A 27590-nucleotide genomic window follows, 5' to 3' on the forward strand; every position below is an offset into this window, starting at 1 on the left:
CGCTTGGAGGTCGCATTAAAACAAAAAGTTACTGTGGCCATCTTGTGGCCAAATAGTAAAACTACACCCTACACTTTTCACATACAAATAAATTACTTTTACACAAAAAATTAACTCATTACCTCCCACACTCCCATTTTTTTTGTAATTAAAAAAAAATAAAAAAATGTACAATAAAAAAAATACATAAATAGTTACCTTAGGGACTGAACCTTTTAAATATTTATGTCAGGAGGGTACAACACTGTTACTTTATAAACTATGGGCTTGTAATTAGGGATGGACGCAAAACTGAAAAAAATGCACCTTTATTTCCAAATAAAATATTGGCGCCAAACATTGTGATAGGGACATAATTTAAACGGTTTTATAACCGGGACAAAAGGGCAAATACATTTCATGGGTTTTAATTACAGTAGCATGCATTAATTAAAAACTATAATGGCGGAAAACTGAAAAAAATTATTTTTTTTCCCAGATTTTTCCTATTTTCCCATTAAAACACATTTAGAATAAAATAATTCTTGGCATAATGTCCCACCTAAAGAAAGCCTAATTAGTGGTAGAAAAAACAAGATATAGATCGTTTAATTGTGATAAGCAATGATAAAGTTATAGACGAATGAATGGAAGGAGCGCTGAAAGGTGAAAATTGCTCTGGTGGTCAGGGGGTAAACCCCCTCAGTGGTGAAGTGGTTAAAATCAAGGACAGAAATAGGGTAGATAAATTTTTTTACAAAGGCTAGCCCATTTTAAATCTGACATAGGAAGAAAAGCATTTTAATAATCTCATTTTTTGCTGGCTGGGTGGTCTAATTGACCTTCCCTGCCAACATTTCTTGAGCAGAGCCAAAGTCTGTGCGACAGTGAAGAGGCTCTAGCTATTAGATTGTGGTTGACTGGCGCTTCCCTAGAAGTCTAACTAGCAACATCAGCCACATATATTAATGCCTATATAATGTACATTTGCTGGGAAAATTGGTAAAACTACTTATCCAAGCAGTATTCAGCACACCTGAAACAAGCATGCGGCTAATCCAGTCTGACTTCAGTTAGAGCACCTGATTTGCATGCTTATTGAGAGGCTTCGGCTAAAAGTATTAGAAACACAGGATTAGCAGGAGAGTCAGGCAACTGGGATTATTTCAATAGGAAAAATCCATATCCTTCTCAGTTTAGGTTCCCTTTAAAAGTAATTAGAGTAAACTTGAAGTCTCCTAAGCGGAAAAAAGTGGGATATTAAATTTAGAAGGGAATGCCTCTGGATGGTTCAGAGGCTTCCCCAGCCTTACTTTACCCCTCCGACTCTCTAAACAGTCTTCAACATTAAGGGCAGTATTCAACATTAAGGTCAAAGACTGCTTACGGACAAGCTCCCTTGTGTATGAGCACAGCTGTACTGCGTAAGTACATGTACGGCCCACGTCTTTGCAGTAGCAGGGAGCAGCTCCAGTGGCTCTGGCCTACTGCATACGCTCGGCCATCCATGTGCCTGCACAGTGTGGCCGCGCTCGTACATTGATTGCCATGAAGAGAAAGAGGGTCATAGCCAGCGGCGGAGGGGTGGATCAGGGGAGCCTCAGAAGTATCCCGAGGTTTTCTCCTACTGAGATAACTTAGGAAAAAAAAAAAAGATTCAGGTTTACTTTAAACCAGGTAAAAGCTGTACAGCAGACAAATATGGTCACAAACACAAGATATACATAGAGAAAAGTCTATGCCCTTGGGTAAAACAATTTTATTTTTCTAAAAGTATTATTTCAGATGATTTGTATGCCCCATTATGAGGATAATCACCAGCAAACCTAAGATTAGTAAAAACAGTCATTTGTTTTGCATAAGACATCTTGTAAAGTAGCCAGTAAAGCTTGTCTACCCAGCATTCAGCAAACTATCAGTGAGCTTCCCATTGTTACAATAACACAAGATGTCCTTGTAAGTTATCACAGTTATTGCCATTTTCTTCCCAGGTAAAATCATTATCTTCCTCCCAGCCTTCTGCTTCTGCCTCCATCTGTAGGAAAGACAAAAAGTTTATGTGCATTACTTACTAGGCAGCATAAAGTAGACCATATTTTGTTTTTCTTTACAATGGTGAACCTCTTTGCTAAAATGTTTAGTATTGCATAGAAAGCGAGATATACGGCACATAGGCATTTACAGTGGGGATTTAGCCTCTACCACCAGTCGCTTTACCTTCAATAGCTTTGATGCAGATAGTTGTTGCCACCTGTATGTGCCTTTTATTTTAACAAACACAGACAAAACACAAAACATTTATATTGCGCTTTTTTCCTGGCGGACTCAAAGCGCCAATTAGGCGCCATTTTAGGCGCCAATACCAGGATGCAAAAAAATCCTGATTTAAAAAAACAAAAAAAAAAACATATGCAGGTATGTTTAGTGTGGCCACGCCTTGTCTTGCAAGGTGATATTGTGCATGAATGTTTTGCCAGCCATCGCTATGGGTTGAAAAGTCTAGGCGATAACTGCAGTAATCAGTAGCAAATAGTATCACCATGTATTTTACAGCTACGTAAGTGAGAACATGAGAACTCTCTGCTCTGAATGTGATCATTATGGAGGTAACTTCTTGCTCAAGTGAATCAGAAAATTTTTCCCTGCTTTAAAAAGCACCTGTGACCAATGTTATGTATGTACAAGCGGATCTTCCTCACTTGTAGTGTCTAGAAGGATATAGGGTGATATTATGGTGATGATTTGTAGTGGAATCTGGATGATCTTTAATAAGTACCCCCAGATATCTGCTCCCTCTCAGGTAAAAGTATTACATTTGTTATCCCCTTACAGGGCTAATGGGTAAAAAAAAAAAGTAAACAAAATTTAACACATACGCACACTACAAAAAATTTTTTTTATCTGAATCCCTTCTTCCACATATCTGTATCCTTCTTTGTTGTTGTTCTGTGTACTTTCATCATCAGCTATAACTTTCTTATGTATACATATTCTTTCATCTTCTTTGTTGTTCTGTTCTTTTTAGTTGGTAGAAGCCTGCTCCTTGCTGCCCATTCTAGTCATGATACTAGCAGGAGTTTCATCTGCAGTATATTGGCATTTGCGCACTCAAAACCAATTTAATACTATCAATTAAATAACAATAAAAATCATACCACACACGAGTAGCACCTCTAAAATTGCAACCACACTGTCACTCACATCCAGACAAATCTGCAGGTATGCAGAGACCTTACACACCTCTCACACTGAAAAGTCCTGCAGGATCCTGCTAATTAGCCTGATGGTTCAGAGCAGCAGTTTGAGGATGCAAAAATATGCGAGCAAACACTTCAGTGGCAGATTAAGGATCCAATACAAAATTCCAATAAAAAGTTCCACAATAAACCAAAAAAATTCTCCAGATCAATGCCAGTGGTATATATTATCCTCTTAGTAATGTAAAGCATAACACAGCGTTGCAATAAGGCTCAATACTGACGACTCCTGTTATGAGTAGTGGTAACGATTTTTATCAGACATTGGCGGCTTCTAATGAGTCCTGTTACTTGGTAGGTATTTCCAGCATAGCTGAACAGTACGTTAAAGGAGGAGTCGGACTTGCACTACCGGGAAGGAGCAGCTGCGGCCTTCAGCTCTCACTTATGTGTAGCTGATGTAAGTTCACTTTACACTATTATTGACCATGAAAAAAGCATGCAGGCAGTTAGATTCTTTTTGGAGAATAAAACGGAAACCCCAACGCCACAGATCGATTTATTAATGAACACGATCCATTTCATATTGACACACAACTATTGTGAATTTGATGACCGATTCTTTTTACAGCGCGTTGGCACGGCGATGGGGACGCTGTTCGCTCCGGGATTCGCCACTCTTTATATGGCCTATTGGGAATTACATGTTCTGGGGGGTGTGGGAGGACCCGGAGCGAATCTCGTACTATGGAAAAGTTTCATCGACGATGCATTTTTCGTGTGGAAGGGTAGTGAGCAGAGCCTTGTTGCCTTTAAATCATGGATAAATAATAATGATTTTAATGTAATATTCACATGTGAATATAATAGGAAAGAGGTGAACTTTTTGGATTTGACAATTTTTATTAGGAATGATGAGATTCATACGAAAACTTTTTTAAAGCTGTAGATATGAATAGTTATATATTTTTAGAAAGTTGTCATCTTCTGCGCTGGCTTAGCAATATACCAAAAGGCCAGTATATTAGACTGCAGAGGAATTGTACTGAGGATATACATTATAATGAGCAGTCTGAGATTATACAGGGTCGCTTCCTTGAAAGGAATTATAATAAAAAGGAGCTTGAAAAGATAAGGGATGAAGTGGGGGAAATTAATAGAGCCCAGCTGCCAGAACCAAGAGTAAAATAATTTTTAGATTTTTCAGTTTGCATAAGTTTGCGGATCATCTGATATCTAGAGCAGCAAGTTTTTAAACGTATATATTTTTTTCTTTTCCCTCTAGATTGCTTAGCAGCAGACAGGCAATTAGCAGGGGGAGGGATTAGCTGTAACAGGAGGTATTTGGACAGCTTCAGGACTCAGTACCTGAGCTTGCTCACTAAGTGGCATAGGCGTTAAACACAGGCGTTACAACACAGGCACAAAAGGGGAGGAAATACTTTAAGCAGCAGGTAAGGACTATAAAATAATGAAAAAAAAAAAACATTCAACCAATATTGCGTTTTTTTGCATTGGTTAGAATGTGCTAGACAAGTTGTGGTATAGTCTTTGAGTTTTGAGGACTCCACCCCAACTTCACTCACTCCCCAGCTTCACTCCCTCTCCTCCACCCCAACTTCACTCACTCCCCAGCTTCACTGCCTCTCCTCCACCCCAACTTCACTCACTCCCCAGCTTCAATCCCTCTCCTCCACCCGTTCTTCGCTCACTTTCCCGTTCATTTTTTACCACCACAGTTTACTTTAAGTAATTGTTCCCCACAATAGTCATCATGTTGGAGAATGCAGTACAGTGTACATCCTGCAACATGTATGCATGCCTTGATCAGCAGATTAAGGGTGTTTACTGTTGCCCTGGGTGTGTGCGTGTTGCTCAGTTAGAGGCTGAAGTCTCAGAGCTAAATGGGCATCTCGCAACACTGAGACGCATGCACAACATGGAGAAGAGCTTGGATCTCATGATCCAGACACTGGAGGGAACCGGTGAAGATGAGGTGGGTGGAGTACAGCTGGAGCAAGAAGCAGAGGTAGCCGCTAGTTGGGTCACAATTAGAAGGGGTAGGGGAAAAAGTGGCAGGGAGGCTAGTCCTGAGTTGTCCCTCCCTAATAAGTATGCTTGTTTGCGTAATATTGGGGAGGATGATTCTGGAGTAGCAATGCTGCTGCAGGATGTGTCCCTTAGCAACCAAGGGGCAGACCACTGCAACGAGAAAGGGAATATGAGTGCAGCTAAGGCTAGACAGATACTGGTGGTAGGGGATTCAATTATTAGGCACACAGATAGGGTAATCTGTCGAAGAAACCGTGAATGCCGTACAGACGGTTGTCTCCCGGGTGCTCGGGTTCGGCATGTAGCGGAAAGAATTGACAGATTATTGGGTGGGGCTGGGGAAGACCCAGCTGTCATGGTACACATTGGCACCAATGACAAAGTTAGTGGGGGATGGAAGGTCCTCAAACATGATTTTCAGGTACTTGGAGATAAACTTAAAGCAAGGACCTCCAAGGTGGTGTTTTCTGAAATACTGCCAGTGCCACGTGCTACATCTGAGAGACAGAGGGAGCTTAGGGAGTTAAGTAAGTGGCTGAGAAATTGGTGTAAGAAGGAGGGGTTTGGGTTCCTGGAGAACTGGGCAGACTTTGCAGTAGGCTACAGGTTCTAAAGCAGGGATGGGCTGCACCTTAATGGGGAGGGTGCAGCTGCATTGGGGGAGAAGATGGCTAAACTGTTGGAGAAGATTTTACACTAGGATCTGGGGGGAGGCGGGAGGATAAAGTCTCAATATGTACACAAGATAAGGTAAAAAGACAGTGGGAGCCTAACATTATGGGGGGTGGAGAGGGGGGTGGGGACAGTGTAAAGAGTAAGGAGGTTGGTAAAACTTCAAGTAGCCTATTTCATGTAAACAAAATTGGTAAATGTGGTGGTAAAAATATAAAGTGCATGGTAACTAATGCTAGGAGTCTTGTAAATAAAATAGACGAACTAGAGTTCATTCTGATTGACAAAGGCTATGACATTGTGGGAATAACGGAGACATGGATGGATGAAAGCCATGACTGGATAGCAAATTTATAGGGATACAATGTGTTTAGGAAGGATAGAACAGGAAAAAAGGGTGGAGGAGTTTGTCTCTTTGTTAAGAATTCTTTTACAGCTGCCCTGAACGATGAGATGGAGGAAGATTGTGACGATGTGGAGTCCGTTTGGGTAAATATTCATGGTGGAAATAAAGGCTGCCGATTGCTTATTGGGGTATGCTACAGGCCACCACATATTCATGAAGCTGCAGAACTGCAATTACTACAGCAGATTAAAAAAGCTGCAAGTAAAAATTAAGTCATCGTTATGGGTGACTTCAACTTTCCAGACATTGACTGGGGTATTGAGGCTGCCCATTTTGGTAAAAGCAGCAGATTTATGGCATCACTACAGGACAATTACTTGATTCAAATGGTAACGGAACCAACTAGGGGGAATGAGTTACTGGATCTGATCATCTTTAATAGACCAGATAATGTATCAAATGTGCAGGTTCAAGAACATTTGGGAAATCGTGATCACAACATGATAACGTTTGATCTGGTGACTGATAGGCCACGGGGCAGTGGGACCACTAAAACTATGAATTTTAGAAAAGCAAAGTTCAATCAAATTAGGCAGGCACTAAGTTTGGTGAACTGGGATAATGTACTACAAGGGGAGGACACTGAAGGGAAATGGCAAGCTTTTAAACTTATTCTCAATCAATATAGTAGTATGTATATCCCATATGGAAACAAAATATCTAGGAATAAAAAAAGGCCTCTATGGATAAATAGAAAGGTTAGAGATAAAATGAAGAGGAAAAAGAATGCCTATAAGGTCCTAAAACAGGAGGGGACTGAGGCTGTGTTAAACATTTATAAGGAGTGCAATAAAAATTGTAAAAAAGAAATTAGGCTGGCAAAGATTGAAGCTGAAAAACAAATCGCTAGGGATATCAAATCTAACCCCAAAAAGTTTTACAAGTACATGAACTCTAAAAAAAAGAAAGATTGACTGTATTGGACTCCTAAAGGATAAGGGGGGAACTCAATGGTGGATGACCAAGGTAAGGCAGAGTTATTAAATGCTTTCTTTGCTTCTGTCTTCACACGGGAAACATCACTGTTGCAAATTACAGAGGAAGAAGAGTTTCAATCTTGCAACTGTAATATTAAATACTTAATGCAGGAAGAAGTGAAGGCTAGACTAAATAAATTAAAAATAGACAAGGCACCTGGCCCGGATGGCATGCATCCTCGGGTCCTAAGGGAATTAAGTTCAGTTATAGATAAACCCCTTTATCTTATCCTGTGTGACTCTCTTTCAACTGGCAGAGTCTCAGTGGATTGGCGTACAGCCCACGTTTTCCCATTATTTAAAGAGAATCTGTATCGTTAAAATCAAACAAAAGTAAACATACCAGTGCGTTAGGGGACATCTCCTATTACCCTCTGTCACAATTTCGCCGCTCCTCACCGCATTAAAAGTGGTTAAAAACAGTTTTAAAAAGTTTGTTTATAAACAAACAAAATGGCCACCAAAACAGGAAGTAGGTTGATGTACAGTATGTCCACACATAGAAAATACATTCATACACAAGCAGGCTGTATATACCCTTCCTTTTGAATTTCAAGAGATGTGTGTGTTTCTTTCCCCCTGCAGCTATCTTCCACTGAAGTGTCAGGCTGTTTCTTCCTGCAGAGTGCAGACAGCTCTGCCTGTGTATGTAATTCCTCAGTATGTGAAAGCCCAGCCAGCTCAGAGGAGGATTTATCCAGCTTGTAAAAGATAATAGAGCAGAGAGAAGCTGCACTAATCTAAATAACACACAGCAGTGTGCAGAGAGGGGCCTGGAGGGGGGAGATGCATCACAGAACCACAACACTGAAGAACTTGGCAGCCTTCCAGACACAGGCTGACAAGTCTGACAAGAGAGAGATAAGTTGATTTATTACAGAGATGGTGATAGTAGAACGTGCTGCAGTAAGCCAGAACACATTAGAATAGCTTTTGGAACTTGTAGGATGATAAAAAACAGGATGCAATTTTTGTTACGGAGTCTCTTTAAGAAGGGCAAAAAATCAGATCCAGGAAATTACAGACCTGTAAGCTTAACATCAGTTGTATGCAAACTATTTGAGGGGTTACTAAGAGATACTACACATGACTTCATAGTAGAAAACCATCTTATTTCTTAGCATCAACATGGGTTTACTAAAGACAGGTCCTGTTTGACTAATATGCTCAGCTTTTATGAGGTATTGAACGCTAAAGTGGATATTGGGAATGCTGTAGATGTGATATACTTGGACTTTGCTAAGGCCTTCGACACTGTTCCCCACAAAAGTCTGGTGCAAAAGTTGAGGATGCAAGGACTGGGGAAGAGTCTGTGTGCATGGATAGGAAACTGGATAATGGACAGAAAACAAAGAGTTGTGGTCAATGGATCATACTCAAAATGGGAGACTGTTAGCAGTGGGGTCCCACAGGGGTCTGTACTGGGTCTAGTGCTCTTCAATTTATTTTTTAATGACCTAGTAGATTCAATAGTGAGCAATGTTGCTATTTTTGCAGATGATAGAAAATTGTGCAGAATCATCAATTCTCAGGAAGATAGGGACATATTGCAACAGGATCTGGATAGGATGGCTATATGGGCACATAAATGGCAAATGAAATTCAATGTTGAAAAATGTAAAGTCATGCATTTCGGTCGTACCAATGGTCTAGCACCATACAAAATAAATGGGATACAGTTGGGGACATCAAACTTGGAGAAGGACTTAAGGACTTAGGAGTACTCATCAACAACAAGTTAAATAATCGCACTCAATGCCAAGCCGCTGCAGCTAAAAGCTAACAACATTTTGGGATGCATTAAAAGGGAAATAAAAACTTGAGATGCTAGCATAATATTGCCCGCTTAACTCTCTAGTAAGGCCACATCTGGAATATGGAATTCAGTTCTGGGCACCACATTACAGGAAAGATATTACAGTTTTAGAGCAGGTGCAATGACGAGCAACAAAATTGATACGTGGGAAAAAAATTGATACGTGAAAGGTCTCACCAAGAAAGGTTAGATAAACTGGGTTTATTTAGTCTAGAGAAAAGACGCCTTAGAGGGGATCTAATTAACATGTATAAATACATCAGAGGGCAATATAATAGCTTGGCGGATGAGCTTTTTGTCCCTAGACCTTCTCAAAGGACTAGAGGACATAATCTGCGCATGGAGGAAAAACGTTTTAGCCATTTATTTAGGAAAGGGTTCTTTACAGTAAGAGTGATTAAGATGTGGAATGCATTGCCACAGGAAGTCGTTATGGCAAACTCTATACCTGCATTTAAAGAGGGCTTAGATGCTTTCCTTGTGTTAAAAGACATCCATGGCTACAATTACTAGGTAATGCCTAATGCTGATCCAGGGATTTTATCTGATTGCCATCTGGAGTCGGGAAGGAATTTTATTTCTTTTAGGGCTAATTGGACCATGCCTTGTAAGGGTTTTTCGCCTTCCTCTGGATCAACAGGGATATGTGAGGGAGCAGGCTGGTGTTGTACTTTGTTCTCTGGTTGAACTCGATGGACGTATGTCTTTTTTCAACCCAAATAACTATGTAACTATGTAACACAACAGGCAAGCAATGTGAGGAAAATAATAAATATTGGCATGTCTTCCAGAATGACAAAACTTTAACTGCCACACACCCTGAGAAACCAAAAGTTATTTTAATGAAAGCCCCTAATCTTAAGAGTATTATAGCCCCCACGATTCCTATTAAAAACGCCCCCCTGGGAAAAGATGGGAGTTTTAAAAGGGGCTCATTTTGTGTGCCATGCAGGAGTACTCAGAAAATATTACCAATCACTACTTTTAGATCAACAGTGACAGGAGAGACATATGAAATTAAAGGAAACATGAATTGCAATAGTAGAGGAGTAATATATGTTGTGGAATATGGATGTATGCAACAGTATGTGGGTAGAACAAAGCGAATGCTGTGTGAAAGAGTTTCTGAGCATACAAAAAATATGAGCAAAGGAAGTGACAAATATCCATTGAGCAAACACTGCGAGGAATGCAAGAGTGGACGTTTGAACTTGATCAAGTTTTATGCAATTGAACTGGAGAGATGGAGATTATATTAAAGAAATGTCTCGCAGAGAGTCTTACTGGATCTTTACATTAAATTCCCTTGCACCAAAAGGGTTAAACCAGGATATTGAACTTTTTGCTTTTAATTAATGTTAATTAATGCGGAATTGAATGGAGGAGGGAGGAGTCACCAGCCCCTAGCAGACAGCATATCAGTATAGCCAGTCACTATGCTCTGAGGAAGAGAGGCGCATCCTCTCCAAACATGTCAGCGTGATCGGATACAGTGAATGTGATATCACGATACCATCACTTCCGGACTATGGGGCTGGTTACTGTGTCCACTGAATACCATATCCAGATCCCGGCATATAGTGAGAGCTGAAGGCCGCAGCTGCTCCTTCCCGGTAGTGCAAGTCCGACTCTTCCTTTAACAGACTGTTCAGCTATACTGGATATACCTACCAAGTAACAGGACTCATTAGAAGCCGCCAAAGTCTGATAAAAATCGTTACCACTACTCATAACATGTCTCGTGAGTATTCAGCCTTATTGCAACGCTGTGTTATGCTTTACATTACTAAGAGGATAATATATACAACTGGCATTGATCCGGAGAATTTATTGTTTTATTGTGGAACTTTTTATTGGAATTTTGTATTGGATCCTTAATCTGCCACTGAAGTGTTTGCTCGCATATTTTTGCATCCTCAAACTACCTCTCTGAACCATCAGGCTCATTAGCAGGATCCTGCAGGACTTTTCAGTGTGAGAGGTGTGTAAGGTCTCTGCATACCTGCAGATTTGTCTGGATGTGAGTGACAGTGTGGTTGCAATTTTAGACTAGCTACTCGTGTGTGGTAAGATTTTTATTGTTATTTAATTGATAGTATTAAATTGGTTTTGAGTGCGCAGGAGTAATACTGTTTTTTTTGTTCAATTCGAGTGGATTGGGGTACAGATCCATTTTTCTCCTTGCAGCCAACATTTTTTGTCAAAGCTCCTTATTGTGGTGCTGCTAGGTGCGCGGCATTTATACATATTCTGTATTCTTTACATTTCCCTGGGGCTTCAACTAGTCCATTTTTGTGGTCCAATGAGGAAATTCAAGCAAGGGCTTGTTCACACTACAATAGCTTTTCTAAGTGCTTTGTGATTTTAAAAGCTCTTGGTAATGTTATCCTATGTGTGTGTTCACACTGGAGCAATATGATTTTGTAAAACTCCCTCATAGCATTGCATTAGCAAGAGCTTTTAAAATCTTTTGCGCTTAATAAGCTCTTGTAGTTTGAATCAGCCCTGGTGGGAGAGTTCAAATATTTGATTTTTCCATGAAGCATTCCCACTGCTCTATCCCTAGATTATTCTCTGAGCGTTCTCTGTTTTAACTGTTCTATTAACTTCTTGTGACTAGTGTGTCTGATATACCCTCAAAGATCACCCGTGTATAATTAATTTGTTGATATTGATTTGTAAAAAGACAGTTGATGGGGAAGAGAGAAGGGAACTTAGGAAGAAATGGAAAGACTTCAGACTACTCCCAACACAGAGTTTGGTAGAATTTTATATCTCCAAGAACACCAAAAAGGAGAACAATGACTAAAACTGCTAATAGTCCACAAAATACAGTACTCTCGAGAATGGGTGGTTTTTTTTTTTGTTTTTTTTTTTTACTGAAGACATTATACTCATGGAATTTGGGTTACCAATTCGTCAACCACTATGCAGACTTATAGAGAACTTTTCTACCCTTCACTACCCAGGTGATGAATAATCCTCCTAGGTAAGAAAAATGAGTTAATCCTATCTAGCAGCTACAATGAATTGTGCACTCCATTAAATAGCACAATTTTCAACAATACAATGCATATTATGCAACATATATTAATACAAGGCTCCCAGGATCTAAAATGTGTAAATTGCAACCACAGCAGCACTAAGGTGGGCGAACACAAAAATGTCTCAATGCAACTTCAATACCACTTAAAGAGGACCTCCAGCCTAAACAAACATACTGTCATTAAGTTACATTAGTTATGTTATTTAAAATAGATAGGTAATATAATCTCTTACCCACCCTGTTTTAAAAGAACAGGCAAATGTTTGATTTCATGATGGCAGCCATCTTTTTGGTTGAAAGGAGGTGAAAGGGAGCATGAGACACAGTTCCAACTGTCCTGTGTTCTGAGCACCTCCCCCAGTTGCTAGGCAACGTGAACAACAACATAGGAAATCCCATCATGCAATGCACAGCATTAGGGAAAAAAAGCCCAGGCTTTTTTTCTTTGATGGGTGGAGCTTAGCTAAAAATGCAGCCAAAAATGATGCTTTGGTAAGAAAAACAAAGTTCTGATGCTGAGAAACTGTTAAAGAAACACCAAGCCTTTTCAGTTCTGCAGAGTAGATTTTTAGTCCGGAGGTTCACTTTAAGCTGTCAATTTCAATCCCTGTACAGCCTTCAGTCCATCCACGGTTATTATTCAGAGAGATAAAAAAAAAGGCTCAAATAATGAATAAGTACCATGGCAGGTCAAGCAGTGATCTAATGGGTTAAATTCCATTCCTCAGACCATGCAGGGTTAATGTCTAAAAACTTCATTCCAATACATTAGTTCTAAATGTAATATGCTCAATTGTATAACAGAATTATCTGGTAAAATGCATGCAAGGTTCTCAGGTTCCGAAATGCATATGTTACAAAAACAGCAGCACCATGGCGGGCACACACAAAAATGTCCCATTGCAGCTGCAATCCCTACACAAATGTCCATCCAAAGAAAAGCACAAAACAACCCAAAACAAAACACAAAAATTCCAGTGATTATGTACCTGTTTAGTACGCTTTCAACCCATTTATATATCATCGCTAGTTACTACTTCTGATTTCACCAAAGAGTTTCCTCTTGGGCTGAAAACCATTCCCATCTTCATTAGTCCTGTTGGTATTGTACTCAACCCTCAGAAAACCAGGAGAGAAGACTCACAGGTAAAACTTGGAGGTGTAGTACAGCCATAGCCGGCCTTTGATATGAGCGACTGGAGCGGTCGCTCAGGGCGCCGGCTTCCAAGGGGGGGGGGGGGGGGGGGCACCTGTAACTGGCTAACTATACTGAGAGCACCTACACCTGACTTCCTATATTGGGGGCACCTATAGCTGGCTACCTATACTGAGGGAGTGCATCTACTCCTGGCTACCTATACTGAAGGCACCAACACCTGGCTACCTATACTGGAGGCACCTAAGCCTGGCTACCTATGGGGGGAGACCTACAATTGACTTTCTATACTGGGGGAACCTATGCTTGGCTACCTATATTGAGGGCACCTACACATGAGATCCTATACTGGGGGCACCTATACCTGGCTATCTACCTATACTGAGATTGATGGTGGGTTTTTTTTTGGGGGGGGCACGCTGGGGCAATAACGCGTGGTGCTAATTGTCGGTGCTGTGCTATCATTCCAAATTGGGGGGGCTAACTGTCCCACTGATTGTTTTTATTAATATTCCCGAAAGGCTCTAGCCTTCATTTTTTACGTTTATTCAGGATAATGCACTCTTTTCATCCATTTTGTGGTTATCAATATATTTTTTTTCTATTATACATATGTGATGCGTCACGGAGATCTGAGCATTTGGCGTGATGTAGACAGAAGTTGAAGCCGGCACCATCAAAGTAACCTTTATGCTCTTTGGCGTGATGTGTCACGACTTCAGAAAGGTTGGGAACCACCGTCCAAGGAGTTAACTCAGGAGAGAAGTTGAATTGCATATGGGCCTGTGTGTGTGCGCGTGCATGCGTAAGTGTGTGGGCACGCACGGAGCAGATGGGGGGGGGGGGGGGGAGGGGCACAAAAATCAGATTTCGCACAGGGTGCTGTGAAACCTAAGGCCGGCCCTGAGTACAGCCCTCTTTCTCCAGTAAACTAACGTATTTTTCGGACTATAAGACGCTCCGGACTATAAGACGCACCTTGGTTTAGAGGTCAAAAACTAGGGAAAAAAAGTATACTAAACCTGGTGCCTCTATAGTACAGGGGTGTCTTATGGATCTTTCCCCCCAACTATTATGTCCCTATTGAGCCTTTTTTGTGCTTCTTGTTTCCCCCTATGTCATCCTCTGGTGTTCCACTGTGTCCCCTGGAGTTGCCCTGTGCCATGCTCTGTCCTCCTGTCCTGTCTCCTTTGGTGTTCTCTGTCCCTGTGTTCAGTGTCCCCCTGTCCTCTGTTGTCCTCCTTCCTACATCCCCCCACATCTGACTCCTGTGTCCATACTGTAGCTGATGTCCCCTGTCCCTGTGTGCAGTGTCCCTCTCCTTTTCCCTGTCTCCTATGTCCCCAGACTCCTGTGTGCACACTCAGCTAAAACCAATCACTTTGTAGGTGCCCAGTGCTCCCTGTGCCTGTGTGCAGCATCCACTTCTTGTCCCTTTGTCCCCCGTGCCCAGACTGCTGTGTCCATACTCACGCTGCAGCCACTTTTTACTGTGCCCGGTGTCCCCTGTGTGCAGCGTTCTCCTCGTCCCCGTGTTTTTCGTCCCCATGTCCGGACTGCTGTTTCCGTACTCACGCAGCCATGTTGTACTGTATCCAGTTTCTCAGGCGTGCAGCGTCCTCCTTGTCCGCGTGTATTACGGCCCCATGCCGTCATGTGCCTGTAATCGCCGCAGCCATGCTCCGATGAAGAGGAAGTAAGCAGAGGAGACATCTACCAATCGGATAGGGGGCCGCTTCCCCGGACCGCTTATCACACTACCTTTCATGCTTCCTTCTCTCTCTCTGCCTGGAATGCAGTCTGGAGGGTGGGACGAAGGCTCCACCATTGGAGCCAATCAGCGCACTCCCCTTGGTCCCGCCGGCGAGACCATCGCTTCCTATCAAGATGGAAGCAGGAGCAATAAGCGGCAGCGATTGGCGGTCTGGGACAGCGCCCCCCGCCTGATTGGTAGATGTCTCCTCTGCTTACTTCCTTATCAGAGTTGCGTGGCTGCGGCGATTACACGCACATGATTCCGGGCATGGGGATTTAATACGCGCGGACAAGGAGGATGCATGGGAAACTGGATACAATACAAAGTGGATGCAGCGTGAGTACGGAAATAGCAGTCCGGACATGGGGACGTAATACACGGGAACAAGGAGAACGCTGCACAGGGGACACCGGACACAGTAAAAAGTGGCTGCAGTGTGAGGATGGGGACATAGAAAGGGGGCAGACACTGCGCTGAGGACGCACATGGCATAGAATGGAGAACACCGGCGGAGGACACAGGATGGTGGACAAACAGGTGCTGGTCAAAATTTACTATTCGCACTATAAGACGCACTGACTTTTTCCCCCCACTTTTGTGGAAGAAAAAGTGCGTCTTATAGTCCGAAAAATACGGTACCCACTGCACATTCTAAATTAGGGGGGAAAGTCGCAGGGGCCCCGGGATTAGGAAATAAGGTAACAAACCACTCAAGCAGAGTATACAACTCATCTGGCAAACCAAAAAGGAAAAGTCTGGTTGATCTGTACACGGTACAGACCGTAATATGGATTGCTCACTACAGTATAAACTAATTTTATAGCAAGCGTAGAAAATAAGTGTTGAATCTATATCACTCTTCAAATAAAACCAAGTGAACACAAATGCTGCACATTTACCTTAAGCTCAAACATTTTCCTCTAAAACAATTCAAAGACAGAAGTTGAGGCTTATACTTTTACTCGCTTTAAAAAAATATTCCTGGTGGATTTATTAATTCTACGCCTCTTGTTAATTTTTAGGTTGATATAATAAAGGTTCTCCTGAGCTGTAAAACATGGTAAAATACAAGTGACCCAACAAACTTGGAGTTTAAAACCTTAAATTAGAACACAGTGTGTATAGCTGAAAAGTTGATGCAGTTACATGCGCAAATCTCCAGCAAGAAATTAAAATCTTGCTTCGAGTGTATGCACAAATCTGCTTTCAAACAAGTGCTGATTCACAAATCATCAACCTAATTAGGTACTGACATGACCCAGGTGAAGGTTACCACCTACAAGGCAATTTAAAAACATCTAGACAAGGTTTGTTAGATCACTTGTATACTGGCAGTGACTACAGAGAGAAGGAGAACGGACTCCTCTTTGACTACACTAGCTGCATGCTTGTTCCAGTCATAACCCACAGGATTAATAAACCCCAGCTTGGTACTTTCTAAAACAAAACAAAAAAACAAAAAAAATCTGCAAATTCCTTTTTACCTCTGTGATTTCAGCAGCTGCAAACTTGGATGAAAACGTAGTTCCTTGCTGAACAGACGGAATTACATCAGTCTGTGTTTTTTTATGTTCTTCATATTCAAGTGGAGAAGAAGAAGAGAGTTTTATGTCTGGCACCATGTCTGCAAACCAGTCCAGCTCTAGGTCTTTTACTTTGCTCCTAACCTTTATTGTAAATTCATCTCCTAAACCATAACCCGGCTCAGCTTTCTTTTTGGGAGCTTGTTCATCTCCAGGTCCTGATGTAAGTAAGGGGGGCTTATATACCTTATCTGATTTCACATTATGTGATTCATTTCTTCTACTATCCAGCTCAGAAACAGAGTTCAGGGTAGAAAGTTTTGTGTCATCTGCAGTTTTATTTGTGTTACTAGAAGCCTCGGTGGTTTCAGTTTTTGAGCTATCACAATTGAAGTCATTCCACTGCTCTGATCCTAATGTGCTGATGATCTCTGTGTTTTCTTGTAAAATAGAAATCTCGCTTTTGTTCCCCTCAGTTTCGCTCCAATCTGGCCAGTCTTCTGTTGACTGTTGCACCTGATCACAGTTCGTTAGAAGGCAGTCTTTGTGCCTAGATACGTTATTCAATGAACATGGAAAGTAGTTCTCTGAAAAAATAAAGTAATGGGAATATAGTTATTATAAAAATGTACAATATCAAGATCTAAAAATATTACATACTATAAAATCTTAGTTTTAGCTACTTTCAGGTCTGGAGAAAATACAATATGTAACGTAATCTAAAAATGAATATGCGTATACAGTTATTTTATCTGTATTAACCTTGTTTGTCTATGTAACTTTTTTGTAAGTGATTTTTTTTTGGTAAAAACAAAATGTACATAATTGTGTAGCGCCATGGAAGTGGTTGTTGTTTTATAATAATAATTGCCACTGAAACTACAGATTTACACATTAAGTTTGACATTCCTAGGTAGGACATTAGGACATAATGAGAACTCCAGGTATACATTATGTACAGAACAGCTTTTCTCAACCTTTTTACCCTGGAGGAACCCTGCAAATAACTTTTGGATCTCAAGGAAACCCTGCAAACAATTTTTTAATCTTGAGGAACCCCTGTATTTAGTTTTCTGGAGGCAAGGTCTTTAAAAGTGAGGCTGTTAATTTCACTAACTAATATTACATTGCCATTCATTATATATATATATATATATTCATTATTATATTGACCCCCAGTTTAGTGGTTCTTTTACCGTAGCCCCTATTATAATGTGCTCTATTGTACTTCCTCCACGATGGGGGGAAATGTCAAGGAACCCCTGCAGAGTCCTCAAGGAACACTGGGGTTCCAGGGAACCCTGGTTGAGATACCCTGGTATAGAAGGTTAAGGCTTTTTAATTTATTTCTATTTTCCTGCCTCTGTGTTCTGACATGCAGATAAATTCTTGAAGTGAATTGATTTCCACTGATAAATTAAGTAAAATTTATTGCATTAGAAAAAAAATAATACCATCTTTGTTTGAAGCTGTTCAGTTACAATTACAGGTGTGGCCATGTAGTCAAATTAATTTATATTTTGTACCTCAGGCTGTCTCCTCCTGGCAGCTGGGACAGCACTTTTAGTGGGATTTACTGTAGTCCAGCCCTGGATAAATGTCTGTGTCCAGCAGCCATATAGAGGACCTGTCAATCAATATGGACAAGGGGCTGGCACTCAGTACATGCAAAGTGAAACCAGTGGTGATGATGCGGCTGTCACTTGCAGACACTCCAGTAAACTTTAAGAGAGTAATGGTGCTGAACATACAAAAGAAATCAGAAAGTCTGGCGCAATGTAGTTTATTGTCATCAGTAAAGTGCTGGTGCATATACTGTATTAGCATTAGTGAGAGTTTTAATGCAAGCGACAGTTCTGTGCAAATGCAAAGAGATACTTCGTGACTGATTAACTGGAGTGAAAGTGGCAGCGATTTTGTGCACCCAACCTCGGAAGAAGCCAGGAAAAATTCTGCAAAATAGGCATCCACTGCTGCCATTCCTACACCAGTTCATCAGAACTTTGCATTTGCACAGAACTATCATTTGAACCTTTCTCACTTAATGCTGATACATACACCAGCACTTAACTGATGACAATAAACCACATTGTACCAGCCTTTCCATTCTCCTTTGCTTAAGTCATTTACAAGAGAAGGTTGGCTCATGCACAGAAGTCTAAAGCCCAATCTACACGATACAATTCTTTGTGCGATTTGATTACGATTCTATTTACGATCTGATTAAATCCGACATGTCCGATAGGGATTCGATTCAATTGGATTTGGCATTGCAAAACAAAGGCAAATCAAATTGAATCGAATCCCGATCGGACATGTTGGATTTAATCGGATCGTTAAAAGAATCGTAATCGAATCGCACAAAGAATCGTATCATGTAGATGGGGCTTAAGTATCCAGATAGGAGAGATCAGTGTCTAGAATCCATATGCAGAGGGCCCATGGAAGTACCGTACTTAAATACATGCCAGAACCAATGGAGTGCATTTCTAATCTACTTTCAGTTCCACCTTCAAAAGAAGGTGACCAGACTTGGACACCAGACCATTCACAAATATCGGCTACAGCACTCCCCTACAACTTAAACAGGTACTTTCTGGATATGTATGGATCTGTATATCATAGGTTATGTTGCTACAGACCTTCATTCTAATATGGGCACAGGAAAAAAAAAAGTTAAACTGACAATATGGCTGGAAACGGTCTTCAAGGAAGTCTACATTATCACAGAGAAATGGTCAAAATTCAAAATCAAGTACTTCAAAACAAAGTAAGGTTATGCTCTTGCAGAGTATCGCTAAGGTGATACTGCAGGAGATTTGGTTTAAAAAATGACATAAAAACCTTTAAAAGAAACCATTTTGGGTATTGTCACTCCTTATAAGTCTCCTTGTGTCACTGCTCAGAGCATCATGATAATGCTTAAGCAAAGTCCTTCTGATTTTCCCCACTAATATTATGCATGATTTTGTTTTCCCTTGTTCTGACTTCTGTTCTTCAGGATAGTTTTTGCTTACTTGTTTGGCACATGCTCTGTATGTTATCTTGATCAACAGCTACCATAGGTCCATCTGTTGCCTGTGCTTCGTTTTGCGTTTATCCCAATTATTTATCTGCTTTACAATTAAAGTACTAAGTAGTAAGTACTGCCTTGTTGCTCACATTTCTGGTTGCCCTAAAAAGTCTTTACCCAAGTATTTACATTTGCCTTCCACCTAGGCCAGTGGCTGCCAGAGGCAAGCCTGAGTTCCACAAGTGGCTATTACTTTGCAGAATAGTATGTCCACCAGTAAAAGCTCTGGAGAAGACCACAGCAGTGTTTTTCACAGTGCATCTTAGATTAGCATCACATTCACAATTGGAATGGCAGAAACACATCATCCAATGAATGAATTTACCAACCAAATTACAAATAGCATGAACATCTTCAAATATCTAACTAATGTAAAATTTTCTTTAGTCTAAAACTCTAAAACTATGTACTGTAAATATAGGCTTTTACTTACAGTATGTCACAGTAGTTTTCCATTTCATACACAGGAGACCTGTGCATCTCCAATAACTTAATTCATTTTCGCCATGGATGAGGTGTGCATTGACAATTTAGTCAGAAAGTTAATGTAATTTAACAACTGTGCCCGAATTTTACAATTACATTATTTCTCATTTACTAAGGCAGGCAAATGGCACACAACCTGTTTAACAATCCTGCACCCGCTGATGAGGCACCCAATAAGTTTAAGGCTGTTTACAGTGGTCAGTTGCATTGCAGAATAATTCTGCATGTAAACTCACTGCCCATAGAATTCTATGGGCCTGATCACAGTACAGTTCCTTTTTAATGCTATCCTTAAAGTTTTGTATTATTGATCACAGTACTGCGTTGTAACGGATCGCAAGTTATTCTAACTCACTGCATGCAGGCTTTGTATTAAAGAGACTCTGTAACAAAAATGTCATTGTGTTTTCTACCATCCTACAGGTTCCTAAACCTATTATAATGTGCTCTGGCTTACTGCAGCACTTTCTACTATCACCATCTCTGTAATAAATCAGCCTATCTTTCCCCTGTCGGACTTGTCATCCTGTGTCTGGAAGGCTGCCAACTCTTAAGTGTGATCTGCTATGCATGTTCCCCCTGCAGGCCCCCTCTATGCACACTCCCCTGTGTGTGTGTGTTATTTACATTAGCCAGCTTTTCTCTGCTCTCTTATCTTTTACAAGCTGGATAAATCCTCTGTTCACATACTGATGAGTCACATACTGCAGAATTACAGACAACCGGGCAGAGCTGTCTGCAAAAAGAAACAATCAGCTTGTAACTCTTCAGTGAGCTGCAGGGGAAAATAAACACACAAATGATCTCTTGAGATTCAAAAGGAAGGCTGTATACAGCCTGCTTGTATATGGATGTATTTTCTAAGTGTGGACATACTGTACATCAACCTACTTCCTGTTTTGGTGGCCATTTTGTTTGTTTATAAACAAACTTTTTAAAACTGTTTTTGACTACTTTTAATGCGGCGGGGAGCAGCGAAATTGTGACAGAGGGGAATAGGAGATGTCCCCTAACACACTGGTATGGTTAACTTTTGTGCGATTTTAACAATACAGATTCTCTTTAAAGTCTATGTTTGGTTTCCATTGCAGTTTTTATAACATGTGCATTATACAACTGACCACTGTGAACCTAGCCTAAAGGTTCTGAACTCTTTAGTGCATGGATTGTTTTATGAGAAGGGGAACATTTTTAATAATAGCAAGTATTATTATTATTTATTGTATTTCTAAAGCACCAACATACTACGCAGCGCTGGACAATAAATAGGGATACATACATTGTAACAAGGGGTGACAGTCAGAGTGGTAGCAAACGGTTTTACAACATAGCACACGGTTATATATGCAATCAGGCAATAAAATGCGTTTTACAGAGACCAAGCAAATCAAGTCCGAGTTAGTCCATGAGGAGGGTGTCATTGCTGGGGTAGCAAAATTAAGAAGGACACATTAAGGGAGGGGGGCCCTGCCAAAGGCTTACAATCTACAATCTAAAATATTACAAAGTAAACGTGCTTAATAATTTAAATGCAAGTACAGACAAATGGAGTATGGATTAATAAGTAAAAGTTGCCTATTGATTGTGGTCATTTTTTGTAGCCTTTAGATTTACTTAGATTTTCATTTTTTGGTATAAATCAGGGCAAGAAGTCAGTCCCTGTATTTGTCTTCCTCAGTGTATGTCAAAATGATACTATTCCCTACAAATAATTGCCATAAATGGGGTCCCCCAGTAACAGTTTTCTCTCTTACATAAAGCTATACTGTACTAGGTTACCAGAACACAGGTGCACATTATTCTTGCTTCCAATAAAACTTGACTAGAGATGGTGACAGTAAGGGGGCACACTTGACTTTCAGTTTTCTGTGCACAATTTTCTGCACACCATGGGCTTGATTCACAAAACGGTGCTAACTGTTAGCACTCTGCAAAAAGTGCTTCGCGCGAAGTTTCGCGTGATAACAGTTATCGTGCACAAAAATTAGCATTCGCGAGTTAACCCAAATTTTTCGCGCATTAACAGTAGCTTTCGCACACAAAAATTTGTGTTATCGCGTGAACACAACCGTTAACGCGTGAAAAATTTGCAAATGTTTGCGTGCGATAACCGTTTTTGCGCGCAAAAAACGGTTTTCGCGTTTAAAAAGTGCAAAAAGCCGTGCTAATAGTTAGCACCATTTTGTGCATCAAGTCCCATGTGTGTTTGTATGCAGACAAACTAATTTTTTTTTCACAGTAGCTAATGTCATTGATAGAGAAAACTAACAAAATTTGCATAATTATGCTGCAGGATGTCAGTTTTTTTTTGCACACGAAAAATGCATTAAGTGTGAATTAGCCCATTGATTAGCATGAGTTCTCAGTTTAAATTGTTTTTTTCTGTGAAAACTTGCACAAAAATAGATAAGTGTGTCCCCTGCCTAAAGGGTGGGCATCATTCAACGCAGATACTAACATAAATAATCAAACCACAGAAGGAGAACACTGGGGGCAATACAAGCAAGTGGCCCTTGTAGGATGTTGGTGGGGGAAGAAAGATGTTGCTGTGGCCATATGATGTGGGTACATGATGAATTGTGTACGAAAGTTTTAGTGCATACAATTTTTAGATCCCTCCATAGTGTGCCTCAGCTTTCTAGTGTCACCTATACTATATGCTGCAGCCTTCAACTTCACATCATAGTGTGACAAGCTTTCCATTGACCCGTGTGAGTGGTCAAGTTTTAACAGTTCAAAAGTGTAAAGACTGAATGGGGGTGGTGTTACTTCACAACTGACTGAGTTTGAGGGCCACACATCACTGCAGCAGATATGCTGCATGGGTCCCATACCACTGACAAATATTTATCAATCGAAGTTTTTCCTAGTGGGTATAAACCATATGAAATAGAAGCAGCTGGAGATACGGCCCTCCAGTTCTGATTACAGTACAACACCAATATTATTATTATTGATTTATATAGCGGCAGCATCTTCCGTGGCGCTGCACTAATAAAGCCTATCTGTGTAGTTTAAAACAAAAAATGAAGCCAAACATCAGTCTGGTATCCAATTGATGATCTCAATCCAAATTGTATCCAAGTAGAGATTAATAATTCTCTGTTCGCCATAACATCCAGTGCAATGATCTCTGCCAGGTAGTGGATCCTGCATACACCACAGACTAGTGCGACAAAGATAATATGCAGTATTTTATTCCAAATGTCCAATAAATACAGAATACAAACTTTCTTGCAAGAGTAAAAACAAGTATAAACAAATGAACTTACATTAAGGGCCTAGGTTCTGCTAGTATATAGGTAAGTGACAGCCAGATAAGTGTTGGGCAGATTACGATCACACAGATAAGTGCAGGCCTATCACATGTGGCTTCTCCTAATCTGTCTCCCCCACTGATAAATTATGGAATAATGCTGCAACCGCAGGGGAGACAGATCAGGGGAAGTTGTGCAGGAGAGATTAATGCTCCACACAAAGGGGTTGATTCATAAAGCATTGCCATCACTGTACAATAAAGTCTAGTTTCTTAATGTTGTACCTGAGCTAATGGCACACTTTTTCCAATAAGTGTAGGTCTTGTACAAAGCACCATCACCATTTTATTGTGGAATCATGAAACAGAAGGCAAAAACGTGCGTCTTACACTAGGGATACATAATAAGTGAAGAATACTTCTGCAGAGCTGCAAGAGGTCAGGGCATTTTCTTTGCAGTACTGCACGTAGACAAATATTGGTAGCATTTCAGTTAGCAATTGAGCAACATTTCAAACATTTTCATCACTAACAACATAGCATCAGCCACTGCAATATCAGCTACGTTTGGGTAATTACTTGCAAGCAATGTATCAAGCATCATGGGCCTAGTGTAACATGGCGAACCAAAAACACCAATTAGCATATCATGTGTACTAGGTTTTTCAGGTCTCATGAAATGCTCCAATTTAAAGGTACATGTGCTTGCCTTAATATAACTGTTTTGCGCAATATAAACATGATTTTGGAAAGAGAAGAGGTTTAGAGGCCAAACCGGATGACTTCAGAATGCATATTTTTCTGTATTCTTTCATTTCGTGAATGTTTTACTTGCCTTTTCCACAATATCAAGAAGCAACATTTGCTTTTGAGTGATGTATATCTACTTATACCTTACACTTCAGGTACCTCGGTGATGGATCACAGGAGTATTTAAAAGATGTAAAATGAAAATGTATTTAAATTTGACAGAAGCAAATTATATCTTTATATTTATTAAACAAATAAGCAAATGGCAAAATCAATACTACATAAGTAAACACGGTTGTTCAAAGTGTTGTCTTCACAAATTATCTAGGTATCCAGCTATATAAAATAATCATCAATCACTGTGTCATCTGCATGGACATTTGCATGAATCTCCACTTACTTGAGAGGGCACCACCTCCAACATCCAGACTTGCATTATGTATTTATGACAGTTCTTTCACTGTAAGATAGCATTACCACATTAATGTTTTTGTCTTGCCTCCGTATCCACTATGCCATTTATCTAATTCTTAACTCCTGGTCGATTAATGGAAAGCCATAACCAAAGTTGGGACTGGGAGGTATGATTCGTGACTAAACAAAACACTGATTTGTCAAAGTAATCTGCCATTTATTCTCGTTTCCCAAACAGAAATTTGCACAACCCCGTTTAGTTATTTCAAAGAAGCTTGTATTTTGACAGCTTAGTAAAATGGAAGTGTAGGAGTATTATACTGTCATACAGTAACACACCTGTGGAGGTAAAAAATAAAAAGGTATGTTAACTGGATTACAAAAAAAGTCAGTGTACAGCTTTCATAAATGTGTACATAATCTGTCCTATCAAAATAACTTGACACACAGCCATAAGTGTCTAAACTGCTTGCAACAAAAGTGAGTACACCCCTAAGTGAGGAACGTCAAAATTCTACCCAAAGTTCAATATTGTGTGTACTCACCATTAATTTGCAGCCTCGGTTTAACTTTCTTGGGCATGGAGTTCACTAGATCCTCACAGGTTGCCTCTGGAATATTCTTCCACTCCTCCATGACAACATCATGAAGCTGGTGGATGTTAGAGACCTTGCACTCCTCCACCTTCTGTATGAGGATGCCCCACAGGTACTCAGTAGGGTTTAGGTCTGGAGACATGTTTGGCCAGTCCAGCACCTTTACGCTCAGTTTCTTTAGAAAAGCAGTGGTCATCTAGGAGGTTTGACGCAGTGGATGGGGTGTTGGGACACCCTGGAAAGAAGAGACAAAACAAAAATCGGGAGCCCAAATGGTGTAGTATGTCAGTAACACTAAAAACAATATTATGATAAAAGGGCTACTCACAAAGGTGGGTTGCTGGGGACAACCGAACGCAGGAAGCAGGTGGAGATAATGAACCAGTCTCTACTCGGGGTGTCCCAGACTGGGACTGGTGGCGATCTTCAATTGTGGTCTGTTTTTGAACCCCGCCCACTGCAGATGTGGGGGCGGAGACTGAGCACGATGAAGGTAAGGAAACGCCCAGGGGTTTATAAAACTGAGTTAAAAACAACAGCCAAAATGATAAGTGAGGCAGCTTACCTCAATAAGGACTTTCTCATAGGAAAAAAGAGAACTATATTTTTGCACAGGCAACGCGTTTCATGGGTCCATGCCCGCTTCCTCAGGCCAATAAGTGAGACAGAGTATGTAGGACTTGTATCTAGGAGGTTTGTTTGGGGTCTTTATCATGTTGGAGTACTGCCCTGCAGCAGTTTCCAAAGGGAAGGGATTGTAAATGTTGGCAATTATGGTTCCCACAATTATCTGTAGCTCCCCAGTCCCGGGAGCACTCAAGCAGGCCCAATCAATGACACTCAGCACCACCACACATTTGACACCATCTGAACAAAATAAGAATATATCTCTGTATAATCAGACCACACGACAAGGTTCCAGTAATCCAAGTCCTTAGTCTACTTGTCTTCAGCAAACTGTTTGCAGGCTTTCTTGTGCATCACAGTGCAGCTGAAAGAGCTATCGTGTAAAACCAATAATTTTAATAAAAGATTAAAAGAATCACACTCACAATGGGCTGCCTGAAAACAAGCTTATTGCACATGTAGATATGGTCCCCAGGCGCTCAGACAGATGCTGCCTCGGCTCCACTCACATTTCCTTGCCAGATAAGTGCAGCAGCTCCGATGAAACCGGTTTTATTTCAACAGAAGAACCTGATACCAACTGTAATCATGTTGGTGGAAATGCTATGGTTTGGGGCTGCTTTGCTGCTTAGGGCCTAAGCAGTTCATCATCACAGAACATTTTATTAGTTATTCATTGTAACAGAGGGTGCATGAGGAAAAATGTGAGATCATTACAGGATTGAAGCTCAACCGTAAGGGGACTTAAATGGTTAAACTAAATCATGGGGTGAACTGAGAAACGCCACGTATAAAAAACTAACAAACAAGTAAAAAAAGCACACACATGAAGCATATTGCAAAGTTGGAAAGTTTCTTTATGGAGTAGTGGGATAAACTTTTCTCAGGTGATCAGAGACTGGAAGAGTGTTCTTGACAACAGCACTTTAGAATGCTGACCAGCACATGTACTGAATGTCTTATTGAGTATACTTACCAGAGAATTACCACCAGGTCATTTTGTAGCCAGTATTCCTTAAAACAGGATGTCCAATCTAAGCTTGAGCATCTCAAACAGTTTGCTGAAACTTTACTAAAATATTAAACAAAGGGTCTTTATTAATGAGCTAGTAACAATGTATTTTAATGAAAAATTCATGAAACTAATGTATGAGGACAAACATCATAATGGAAACACCTGTCAATATAAATCCAAAAGTACGGAAGTGTTGGCCTTCTGATCTAGACCTTGGTTTTCTCCAGGTTGTTGAAATTACAAGTTAAAGACTGACTGACAGTTTAAGGGCTGTCACATTATCAAACGCAAATGGGTTTGTGTACCCATCTTCACAAAATGAAAGCGTGTTTTTATGTACGGTACATCAGTATGTGTTTGTATTCAATAGTATTGAAACACGTAAATTCTTGAGACAAATAGCATGCAGCATCAACATTTAAATATGTGAACGCAGTGCAAACGCAATGCAAACCATAGTGTAAGAGTTACCTACGCCAAATCATATCGGCATGATGTAAAACATACTTTTTTTTGCAAAGTTTTACATTCATTTCACTGACAATCCACAGTACATTTACTTCCAAATATAAAACACCCTGAATAAAAAACTTACACAGTGCTTGGCAAGAAGAGAGAAGCAAGGAGATAATGAACCTACAATGGCTGCTGCCTTCATTTGTAACTTTTTTTTTTTTTAACAAAAAAAAGAAAGAATAACACTGATGAGCAAAAGTGGTCTGGAGCAAAAATGAATCTATGCACCATCTGTAATGAGTACTTCAGTCATTTCTATAAAAGAAAAACAAAAAGG

At 40.4% G+C, this 27590-nt stretch overlaps 1 protein-coding gene across 1 annotated transcript in view; it reads right to left on the reverse strand.

The window, feature by feature from the left end:
* Positions 1–541: 541 nt before the first annotated feature.
* The window catches only part of SCYL3 (SCY1 like pseudokinase 3), a 98387-nt gene continuing 71338 nt past the window's right edge, over positions 542–27590 (reverse strand). Inside the window, exons 10-11 of the mRNA XM_068240178.1 lie at positions 16542–17167; positions 542–2014 (exon numbers count right to left, since the gene is read on the reverse strand). Of these exons, the coding sequence (XP_068096279.1) occupies positions 1913–2014; positions 16542–17167 (728 nt within the window). The 3' untranslated portion in view covers positions 542–1912. The remainder of the gene's footprint in view (positions 2015–16541; positions 17168–27590) is intronic.

Source organism: Hyperolius riggenbachi, chromosome 6, assembly GCF_040937935.1.
Source record: "Hyperolius riggenbachi isolate aHypRig1 chromosome 6, aHypRig1.pri, whole genome shotgun sequence".
Lineage (NCBI taxonomy): Eukaryota > Metazoa > Chordata > Amphibia > Anura > Hyperoliidae > Hyperolius > Hyperolius riggenbachi.